General features: G+C 40.0%; 1 protein-coding gene across 1 annotated transcript; it reads right to left on the reverse strand.

Moving 5' to 3' along the window:
- Positions 1-1795: 1795 nt before the first annotated feature.
- LOC101547827 (olfactory receptor 10AG1-like) lies at positions 1796-2758 on the reverse strand. The gene has a single exon (XM_004621724.2). It carries the CDS (start codon positions 2756-2758, stop codon positions 1796-1798), a length of 963 nt encoding a protein of 320 aa, XP_004621781.2.
- Positions 2759-12385: the final 9627 nt, after the last annotated feature.

Raw genomic sequence — 12385 nt, forward strand, 5'->3', positions numbered from 1 at the left:
GTTTAGGGTCTGGAGGCATATCTGCAGTGAGCTGCTCTGTTTAGAGATTCTTTTGTGTGTCTCTGGATCATGGCCCTTGTTTTCATTTTTTCCAGAGTAATATACTATGGGCCTATGCCTTGCAGGGCACGCCCGCTCACGTGCAATACGCTGTGCTGCTGGACCTAACTGTAGCTTTTGATCTCTTCAAGATTCATGGGTCTCTGAAATAGGCCAGTAAAATGAGCTTGTATAGCTGAGGCAGAGGTGGTTTGTGGGTGTGGCTCCCACAAACCTAACTTTTAGCTGTTTAATATCTTGGTAAACTTGGCCCCAAGTTTTTAGGCCAAAGGCACAGTAGCAATTTTGGAATATCAGGAAGTCTAAAGGCACCGTCAGGCTGCTGATGCATTTGCCCTGAGAAAACTAGGATCCTGGGAAGGTTGGTGCCAAAAACTTTCTAGAATACAGGTCTTGTGGAAGAAAGACAATGTGGACAGGATGTTCAGGACTCATCTGGTTTTTATTAAATTTCGGTATTAACCTTCAAATTTACCATTTCAAAATAAAATGCCCAGATTTTATTTTATAATTAAAAGCTATAAAATTCTGATAAAGAAGAAATCCAATGATTGATTTCACCCAAAGAAGGGAATCAGCAGTAAAAAAAAAACCAAAAGAAAAATAAAAGTAATAGAAGTAAAAATAAACATCATTACTGGTTCTTTCAATTTTATGAGCACTTATATGTATAGTGTTTTCATATAATCACATATATATCCATGCATCAATCCTCCTGTCAATCATTTATCTATGAAGATCTCTAGGATCTATTTACCTATTTGCATAATATCTATCAACTCTTTAGCATGCTTTGATACTATAATTATGAATTCAGCACTCCTCTTTTATTTATTTCTTTTGCCCTACCAGAAGCCAATATTTCACAAATATTTCTGATATTTTTAATATTATTATACTTTGTTTAAAACTTTGAAGTATTACCTAATTAGTAATACCTAATAGCTCAGGAGTTATGTCCTTTTCCATGCATATTTAACACCTCTAGATCAAAACTGCAAAAGGTATCTTGCTGAATACAGCAAAAGTGAAAGGAATTAGAATAAATACCAAGCCTTAACTCTGTAAGTAAGATACATATTAACTTTCACATACGTCAAGTTTTTTTTTTTTTAGGAAATGAACTGTGCAATTACCAAAAAAACAGATAGAATACAAACATCCATTAGTGTTCAGGGCTGATTTCTGGCTCTGGACTCAGGACTCATGTGTGGCTTAGAGCACCAAATTTCAGAGTTGGAACTCAGGTCGGCCATATGCAAGGCAAATACTTGACCCATTGCACTATTGCTCTAGCCCGAACATTTTGACAAATATATAAACTATACATCATTCGTTGTTTTCTATTCCCATCTCCTTTCATACCAGTTTATTTGATACAATAGTAAAATTCTTAGTAATAAGTAGTTGAAAAATGTTCAGTAGCAGCTCTTTAAATTTTATAATAATTTATACATATAGTGGCTTTCCATATGATACATTTGTTTTAAAGTAATCTTTAAAATGGGTTAAAATATTTTTAGACAAAATAATACTCTATTATGGAATGATAAGATTAATAGCACTATTAATGACTCTGAGTTGTTCTAGATATATCCATAAATTGATTTGAAATTTCAGATAAAATGATTTCTTAAAGCTGACAACAGAATTTATTCCAAGTTAGATGAAATATTTGAGATGACTCAATTGAGACTTATGACCAAATAGAAAAGGAACCAATTAATACAAAATATTACGTCTTTGAGTCATTGCGTTTCAGTAGAAATTTCCTCAGTGCGGCCACAACATCTTTGTTTCTTAGACAATATATCAAGGGATTAAACATGGGTATGACAATGGTATATATAAGAGAAAATATCTTTTCCATGCCCTTATAGGGACTAGATACTGGTTTTAAGTACACAAGGATTCCTGATCCAAAGAATAAAATCACAATTGTGAGGTGAGAAGAGCAAGTCGAGAAGGCCTTCGCTCTCCCAGTAGCTGATGGCAGTTTCAGGATAGTGGAGATAATATTCACATAGGAGCCCAGTATCAGTATAAAGGGAACAGTGACGATAAGAACAGCAATGATATAAATCAGCACCTGAGTCATAAATATGTCTCCACAAATTCGCTGAACTACTGGCGGCACGTCACAGAAGAAATGATTCAGCTGATTCGAGCCACAGAAGGAAAAAGAGAAGACGTGGTAGGTGAAGCCGGTGTATACTGGAATTGAACTGACCCAACATGCAGTTGCCAGTTGAAGACATAGTCGATTGTTCATGATGAGATGGTAGAGCAAGGGGTTGCAAATGGCCACATACCTGTCATAAGCCATGACGGTGAGAATAAAGCACTCGGTAGCACCCAAGATCAGAAAGAAATACATTTGAACAGCACAGGCCAGAAAAGAAATACTTCTGTTTTGTTTATGAAGATCTGATAATAATCTGGGAGCAGTCACTGATACATAACACATTTCCAAAAAAGAAAAATTGCCGAGGAAAAAATACATGGGGGACTGGAGGGAAGCATCAACCTTGGTTATTATAATAATGAGACTATTTCCCATCAATATTGTGGTGTACATAATTAAAATCACCCCAAATAGAAATCCTTGAAGTTTAGGAACATCTGAAAAACCAAGAAGAATGAAATCCACCTCTGTTGAAATGTTCTCCCATCTTGGATATTGTCCTGTGGATTTCATCTATGGATGAAAATATTTGAATGCTTTGAAGTGACTTTAATTCTCTGTGTAGGGTTGCAGAATGTGACACACTGAACACATGATTTTTAATACTCATGGGAGCGATATTCAATTTTGCAATCTATTCATTGTAATAAACTTCAAATCGATATTCTCTAAAACAAAAAAAAATATTGAAATTTTATAAAGGCTTCTTATGCCTTTCTACCTCAAATTAAAGATTCTGGGAGAAAACACAACATAGATTAATGAATAATACAATTTAAAAGCTTAGGGAATGGAAAATTTTGTGAGTAATATTGATAGGTCTCCTTTTGTGATTTGTATACAGACTTTCTAGCCTCTCTTCCAAGTTAAATATTGCTTTCTCCCAATATTTTGTTATGATTCTAGAAACTTCACCTACTTTTTCAGATTCCAGATTCATCTTGGCTTTGTACTGAAGATAAAATCCCTTTCTCCCTTTGAAAAACCAAATTCTTATTCAATCTCACAAATTACAACAGATGAAACCATTTCTAATAATTTTTCTTTCATCTAAGTCTTGCCTCCCCTAGATTCCTTCCTTCTCATTTAAGTAAATCATCTGATCTGATTTTAGTATATAACCAAATATACTACAAATATGAAACTATGAGCTGTACTTTGCTATGACTTTACCATTGACTCAAAAGTGATGACAATGAACAACAGCCTGGTAGATGTTCAACTTGATCATGAGATGCATAAATAGGAACTGGTTTCCTCACCCTCTCTTCTCTTGCCAACTCCCATTTCTTTCTCTGTAGGCCTCTTTCTTCTCCTCTCTTCACATTTTAGTATTACCCATTTTATGCCTTCTCAATTTTTTCAGCTTTTATAGCACACTTTTCATAAATGCATGGATCTTATGGAATGATATCTAATGGAAAAACAGGTGCAGCGGAGGAGAACTCAATTTTCAGTGACCTAGCTATGTTTAATGTATATATCAGGCAGTGAATTTGCATGGATTTTGTACTACACATCATAGTTTATGATAGATTAATACTAAGTACATGATAAAGTCAAAGTGTATTAAAAATCAAGGGTACTGATAGTAAATGATATGAGCTCATTTGGAGTCTTCTCAGAGATTATAGACTGGTGGTGACGCCAGATACACTAGATAGATATTACATTTAAGATATATGCCAAGGTATTCTGGGACTTCCAGGCCATTTATTAGTGAATTTCTATCCACTCTCATACTTTGTCAAATATTAGAGGAAATAGACTTATTAGATTACTTTTACTTTTGGGGGAGATTGATTCCAAGCAGTGCCCAGGGGTTCTGGGGGTCCCTTAGGCAAGCCTCACCAACTAGGCTGTTGGTTCAATATGAGTTCTAGAATACAATGAGTGTTTGCGCCCTGTGGTATTAGTGATACAAGAGCCCCCTAGATTAAATTTTAGTTTTAAGAAAAGATAATAAAAATGTATTTCTGGTGAAAGGGGTCTTTATGTCCTAGAGTTATGTATTTCAGTAGATAGCTCTGTAGTATTGTAGGTGAGCGCTGTGTCCATTTAACAATTAATATATGCAAATGATTTTCCATTGAGTTTAGCAATCATTTTCTAATTTTTAAAGTACTCGTGTACAAGAGAATAGGACACTACCAGACTTATAATGGAAATAATTTAAGTTCTGGTGTCTGGAAATGTTGAATGTTCCTTATTGTAAAATATATGAAGTAAAAATTAACATGTGGATCAATTTGTTTTGTGAAGAAATTAATCAGATTTCTGCAAATAGCTTGTCTTGAAGCCAGCAGTTATATTTATATTATAGATTGCTCTATAGTTAGATTTCCTATATCTATCATTATTTTAACCCTCATGTTCTATCTTCTATTTTCTATTTTTTTCATCTTTGATTCAGCGCAAAAGTCGATTTAGTAACACCAGCATTAAAAAACACTTACCTGGTAAAAATTTGGCAATAATATTAGATTCATGCTTAATGGTCTGTGAGTGCAAAAAAAGTAGCAGTAGCTTCAAATAGAACAGTGCATACTTGAGCACACATTGGTAATTAAAATTCACTGGCCCCCAGAATACATTCAATATGCAATATTATTTTGAATATTTGAATAATGTCAATATTCAAATTCAAAGGAGAGAACTGTTTACAAAGACCAATTGATTTCAGTTTCATTGTCCATTGTAAACCTCACTATAATAAAACTAAAATAAAAGACAACTTATTGTTACAGTCTGACTGTTACAAGTCCAGAAGTTTTATCTTAAATGAATCTTTTCGGAAGAAAGACTCAATATGTTTTTCTTAAATATCTATTATAATTAAATGCACACTAATGTTGCAGGACATCAGAGTGCTTTGGAACACTGGATCAGGAGTAGTGTCTAAGGAACACCAGTTGTTATCCAAACCAAAATAATAATGATAAAAATAAAAACAAACTACACTTAATCCACAAAATGGTATTTTAGTTTATTAAAATAGAAATTACTGTTAAATTTTAAATAATTACTATGGATAAATTAATTGCAGCTTACCTTTTTATACTATAAAAAACATCACTTGCTTCTTTAGAAAGAATACAGCACTATAGACCAAATTTGTGGTTTTGAAAATCAAGAAAAATATTCAGCTGCAAAGTTTTCTTGAACTCATGCTTTAGTCAAATCGATGGAGCACTTTACAGAGAAAACTCCAAGCATAGACTCATTTTAAGGATAGCTTCCCTGCCAACAAGTTGTGTTTGAAAGAAAAATGCTCTGTTTATCAAGATGCAATTAGAAACATAATCCAGACTGTCTGTGGTTGGACCCATGCTGCTGTAAAATGTCTCCCTCTGTGGAACGTGGTCTGGGACCTGCTAACTTCCTGGCCATCCTTTGTACCTGTGTCCCCATTCTCTGTCTCTGAGGAATTAAACTAGTTCATTAGGAACTGCGTATAAAACATTCACAGTCTTTCAGTTGTACTCTGTTTATGTAAGGTTACTAATTTGAAATAATTACAATGCAATCTATTTTCTTATTCCTGTATTTGGGTCTCACCCAGGTGTGCTCTGGGCTTAGTCTTGGCTCTGCTCCCAGGACTCTCCCTGGTGACGGCGGCTGCTCGGCTGCTTACTTCCCAGAGGATCCCAGGCCAGCTTGTGATCCAGCTCAAGGGGAGATGGCACTAGGGCCTCAGAAAAGGCTTTCTAGTGAATCTATGACCAAGCTGTCCCCTGCTAAGGACAGTTCTTGGGATTTGATAGGAAATGAAACGGCCATGAATTCCCCAAACTTTCTCAGAGGTACCTCTGTTTACTAGACAGGGGTTTCAAGTTGGACACTCATTCCTTTAAATTCCACCTTTCCCAGAACCCAGGCCTGGCCCTGCAGTCCCATTGGCTTCCTAGTGATAGTCCCACCCAACCCCCAGAAATTCCACTCAGGGCTTAGAGACCTTGGCCTGTGGCGTTGGCATCGTTTCCCTGTAGGCATCATGTTTTCTCATCCGGACAAAAATCAAAGTAAGCTAGCAAAGCTTCCCCAGCTGCCACAGGACTATGTAGCCATGAGCAACTGGGTATTAGGGACCTCTCAAGGGGTGGGGGTGATGGAGAACAGAGCAAACTTAAGGCCCTGGCAAGCTAACCAGGTGGGATGCTATTCCTGCCGACCATATTTCTGGTTTCCTTTACAATGGTCAGGGGCCTAAATCCATGGGACTTAGGGAGAGGCAACTGGCCTAGCCTGTCATAGGGACCTGGAAAGGCAGGGATGCCCTGACTTCCTCTTGCCATGATTGGGAGGAAGACAGATGGGAGCAAATGCCCTGCAGTCTGGCCAGTCCTGGATTCAGGAGGCTTGTGAGAAGTTGGCAGGAGCAGAATGTGGTTTACTGGTTACAGGGGCATGATGAGGCCCCAGCTGACCTGCAGCACCTCTGGGTGTGATGGCTCACATGCCCCCCAGTCAATGGATATCAGGAGTCAGAGGGTCAGCTGCATCCTCACATCGGAATAATGGGAGTCTGGAAGGGGTACCAAGAGAAGGGTGCTGTGTTCCTGCTTCAGGGAGCCTGGCGGAAGCTATAGCACACTGAGAGCCAAAGAGACTGGGTGATGCCTCCCTCGTGGCAACTGCTTTTGGTACATGCCATGGAGTCAGATGGATGTTCAGAAGTGGGGGAGACTAATCTATGAGTCTGGTTTTGTGGCTTCCAGTGCAGCCAACCCAGCCAAGGGAGTGTGGGAAGCAGATGTCCCCTTCGGACTAAACATCAATACAGTCCTTCTGTTCAAACCCAAAGCTGATGTATTTTCACCATGCTCAGAGCATGATTTACTTTTTTTCCCAAGCCTCCAAGGCCAACTTTTACTTTTATTTCCAATGCTCCCAACCACCAGCCAACCCTGCCCCAATCGCAGGTCCTGAGTAATTTATTTTGAATTGCTTATGATGAAGAATTTGCTAAAAATGATCAAAACCTGAGATTTTCTTAGAAGACAGTGTGTGAAGATTGTTGTCTCTCACCCTAGAACCATTAGACTGCTAGCATGTTGTCACAGGTTGAGCCTTGTGTGCTAATAGTTTCATAATTGAGATTGGTTGCCTTGTCTTTACATCCCATCCAATGTGGTGTACTACTTCTGGTACATCAGCTGTATAGAGTTGTTGTTGTAGAGGTGTGAGATGTTGCTCCAGAAACTCTAAAATCTTAATTGGGGTGACAGAGCTGGAGTTAAGTTTTTAACTGGATGATGACTTTGGGTTTCAGAGGCATCTCTGCAGCAGTTGATCTTTTTCAAGATTTACTTATGAGTCTCTATGTCATGGTTGGTGAATGAGTTTATGTGATGCCAGACACAGTTCATGGGCATGACTGCCAGACTCCTAGAAGAACAGGGAGATGGCAGGATGTTGCCCATCCCTGACTCTGTGAGACCTTGGCTATTTTGGTCATAAAACCTGTATCACTGTATCACTATATTACTGTTATTCTGTTGCTCATTGATTTGCTCGAGCAGGCAGCAGTAACATCTCCATTGTGAGACTTGTTGTTACTGTTTTTGGCATATCGAATATGCCATGGTAGCCTGCCAGGCTCTGCCATGAAGGCTAGATACTCTCGGTAGCTTGCCGTGTTCTCAGAGAGGAGCAGAGGAATTGAACCCGGGTCTGCCACATGCAAGGCAAACACCCTACCCACTGTGCTATTGTTCCAGCCCATAAATCCTGTATACCTGAGTTTTTCAACAGATTTATTCCTGAGTCTGTGGAGTCTAGCCGTGAGCACAGTGTTATGGAGGTTTTTGGCTGCCAGAGCTCGTGTTTGGTGGGTCATGAGATCACCTGCCCCGCTTCAGGATGTCTTGGGTGAAACTCAGCCTGGCGTGGGTCTGGAGGCATCTCTACAGCTTTTTGATCTCTTCAGAGACTTATTTATGTGTATTTGGATCATGGCCTGTTAATGAGCTTATATGGCCCCAGAAGCATTTCGTGGACATTACTCCCAGGTTCCTGGAAGAACAGGAGGTTGTGGGGAAGTCTCTCCTCCCCGACTCCATGAGAGCCTGGAGATTTCATAACCAGCTCTTAATATTAAAACTCAGGTGGATCTTCACAGACTGCAGAAATAGGAACAGAACTAGGAACCTCCACGGCCAGGACAGCAGTCTTGATTGCCATCCTTCTCACTGTGCTGTTTGCCATTCACCTGACCACTATTTCTCCTCCACTATTTCTCCTTACCATCGCTTCTCTTTCCCTCCTCTGTGTTTATGTACATAACATATCCCTGTTGCTAGTTTCTGCTGTCAGATTGGTTATGACCTTTGCAGTCATCCCATTGGAAAGACCAATCGGATTGCATATACAAATAAGAGTATGGAATGTTTGGGGGACAATTCATCAGGTCATATTTACTCGTATAAAGATTTATTTCTGTGATCATTTGTGCACTCTTATGTAAATGAAATCCAGAAATGCCCAATAGGATCACATATGTCCTTATAAGAGTTTGTAAGAAGGGTTGGGGAGAAGGCACAGAGGGCAGGGTACTTGCCTAGCATGTGGCCGACCAGTCACTCCATGTGGCTTAATGAACAAATAGAATCCCGGACTTTAACTCCAGATACTCCAAATGATTTCTTAAGCCCCACCCTGAGTGATCCCTGAATACAGCATAAGTAAGCTCTGAGTACCACCAACTGTGACCTAAAAAGAGCAACGAAAAAATAAAAACCAAATCAAGAATAAAAGATTTCTAAGGTGATCTATCTGAGGTCTGGATCAAGTTCTCTCCAATCATTTTCTGATCTCTTACTGTTCATTTCCTTCATAATATGCCTTGCCTATTGATTTCTGATATCACCTGATTTCATGAACATATCTGGGAGGCCCCTGACTGGAGATGTCAGAGTGCCTCACAGCATCACAGCACCTGCACAGCCCTGCATCCCCGGCCCCTAGAAATGCACTGCTGAATCAGTTTGCTAGGAATGACCAGGAACGATCCCTGGGGCCCTGAGCACTTTGGGGGAGCCCCCCTCTAAATAATAATAGAAAAACCACACAGGTGGTCCTAAGACCTAAAGATACCACGCTGACTCACACCAGGTTGGGAGTTGTGCTCAGTACCAGTCCACTGAGGTCACAATGCTATTGCTACCTATAACCAAGAACCCGGCCAATAAGGAAAGGCGAGCTCCTGCCCAGCATCCTTGGAGCAGAAGCAGAGGCATGTGACTTTCTTTAGAGAGGCGTATGCTTTAAAACAAGTTGCAAGAAAAGTGGATTGTGGATCAAGCAGTCTTGCCCCTCAGGGGAGAAGAGCGGAAAAGGTTTGTGGCAATGAGCATTGTGGTGGTTACCATTCAGGGGCTGCCTTGGATTCCAGCATTGTTTGCCAAACACTATACCCATAGTGTGTGTGTTGGGGGCCTGGCACGGTATCCCTCAGGGGGGTGTGCTGGAATAATTGACCTTGGGGAACTGCAGTAGCCGTGGGATAAGTGCAGGGATTGGGGAGGGTAGTTTTCTGTTTGTTCTCTTAAACAAGGCTTTTTGTCCAGGAAGATATGAAATGATTTTTATTTATTTGCTTGTTTAGTGAAGCAAGAACCTTTTTATTAAACCCTATTTAGTAAAATAGGGTTTAATAAAATAAAAATAGGGGAGGGAGGAGGAGAATCTATGTTTGAGAGAGAACACAGGCTTCTCTAAAGTAGAAATAGGCAAGCGGAAAGAAACATTGAGGCAAGCAAGCAAGATAAGTGTTCAAAAGAGAACACGAGCTTGAAGAACAAGCCCCTAATTTTTAGTTTTTTTCTGAAAAGGATATGGTAGACTTTAAAAATATGGGAAACTCTGGGCCTTGTTCTTGTTTATGGTCTTAAATCTTCTCTCTCAGAGGGTTGGGGGGAGGGGGAGTTCAGGATGGGGATGGTGTTGGACCAAAAGTTGTACCTATTTCTATGTCCAGGACTGACCCCTGGTAGTTCCCAAAGGACCGTATGTGGTGCTGGGGATTCAGACCAGGGGCTGCAGCATGCAAAAATATCTCTAAACAAAACTAACAATTGTTGAACAAAAGCAACTCCCCTAGGCAAGCAAAACCACAGGCGCGACTTGTCTTTCCAGGAACCATCAAGGTAAAAGGAGGGAGGCTGCTTCTCAGAGGAATTTAGGAGCTGGAGAACTTAGGCGAGTGAACTTCGAATATCTCTACCCTGTGGACATGATGGTTTTATGTTTTCTTTCAATATTTCTTTTTTGGGGAAAGGAGGGTGTCACACCATTCAGTGCTCAAGGACTACTCCTAGCTCAGTACTCTGGGATCACTCCTTGGCAGGACCATGGATTGAACCCAGGTCACCTGTCTTAAAAACATTAGCTTCCTGCCAATTGAGTTATCTTACTGGCTCTTGATGCCTCTTTTGACCTTCTTCTTTCTTTATTTTATTATTTTTATTTTAATGAATCACCGTGAGATACAGTTACAGATTTACAAACTTGCATGATTACATTTCACTCATACAACATTCGAGTACCCATCCTTCCGCCCGTGCCCATTCTCCACCACCAATGTTTCCAGTATCCCTCCCACCACCCCAACCCTTTCCCCTGCCCCCACCCGCCTTTGTGGCAGACACAATCCCTATTACTCTCTCTCCTTCTGGGTGTTATGATTTGTAATACAGATACTAAGTGGCTATCACATTTGTTCCATAGTCTACTTTCAGCATGTAGTTACCTGAACCAAGTCACTTCTGTGATTCTGGTCAATCTAAACATGGCAGGAGTCTGGTCATTTCTGTGACTGAACATACATGAGCAGGTCCCGGGGTCCCAGCATCGCAGGATGGGGCTCTGTGAGTATAGATCTGAGTGCAGGTGGCGCATTCTCAACCACACCAAGGCTCACTTAAGGAAGAGTCCCCCTTCCCCCACTCCCCAGGCTGCTGACAGTCCCCTATTGGCAAATAAGAAGATGCTGGGATTTTGTATTTGGAACCCACTAGAATCCATCAGTATGCCTTTCTCACAAACAAGATAAGTAATGGTAATACTATTGAAAATGAGGGAATCCCTTATGGAGCAATAGGGCCTTGCTGTTGCATATTCTCCAGTGAGCTAACAGATGTATTTGAATGTACCAAGGTTTTATCAACACACTCTTTCCTCTGCCTTTCTCTAGGAACTAGACAATCCAGAATTGATGCTCCAGGGTTGATGCATGGTAGAGAAAATGATTCTAAACTTTTTAGCATTGTCAAGAGACAGAGGAGCAGAAAGAGCTGGGACTCCGGTTCATTCCAGTCTCAGAGAAAGGCACCTGTGGGTGGATCTTAGATTCTCATGGTTAATTGGGTGACAGATATTTCAAAACATGAATGAAGAGATGTTTGAGCTGACAATGCAGAGTAACTGGTATGAGCCCTTGCCTATGCTGCATATATTAGATGGCCCCCAGCATTGAATAGCAGGAACCTTTTTCACCTGAACATAATCTCTTGGCCCATTGTAGATCTGCAAATTCACAAAAGAAACTTGATCAATCTTTCCAAGTTTAGTCAGTCCCATTGATGAAACATTGGTAAATACTCGAGGCTTTGGGCACAGGGTCTCATCACTACTGCTCAGACTTTTCACTGTAGCCTGAAAGCAGTTGCAGAAAAACAATGTGAATATATGGGCATGATTGTGCCAAATTATTCTTTATATAGTACAATGAGAGAATACCTTTGAGCCTCTGGACATAGTTGACAGATTTCCACATCGGCGGTGTAGAGACTACATCTTGGTACCTTTTTAGGGCTTAGAAATGGCTCTTTTATTAAGCAGAGAAATATTTAAACTTTCACATTCTTTTTCAAGTATACTTTCAAAGTGTGTGGGTGCGTGCATGTGTGCATGTGCTTGTGTGTTCATGTGTGTGTATACAGGTGCTATAAAATTGCATTGTATTATATTAGGACATAAATTCCTTCATGTGTGCAAAAGTGATTTTTTTTAACCTTCCTGGAATATTGAGTCAATTGCAGACAACTTGCAAATTATGGATGAACCACCAGAGGGCACTCACTCATAGGAGTTATCACTGATTGGAACTATAAAACTCTAAACTCTGAACTAGTTTTTATT

The sequence above is a fragment of the Sorex araneus genome, chromosome 6 (assembly GCF_027595985.1).
Source record: "Sorex araneus isolate mSorAra2 chromosome 6, mSorAra2.pri, whole genome shotgun sequence".
NCBI lineage: Eukaryota > Metazoa > Chordata > Mammalia > Eulipotyphla > Soricidae > Sorex > Sorex araneus.

Excerpts from the sequence above, each read along its gene's own strand:
- LOC101547827 (XM_004621724.2), bottom strand. The coding sequence starts at position 2,758 with ATGAAATCCACAGGACAATATCCAAGATGGGAGAACATTTCAACAGAG.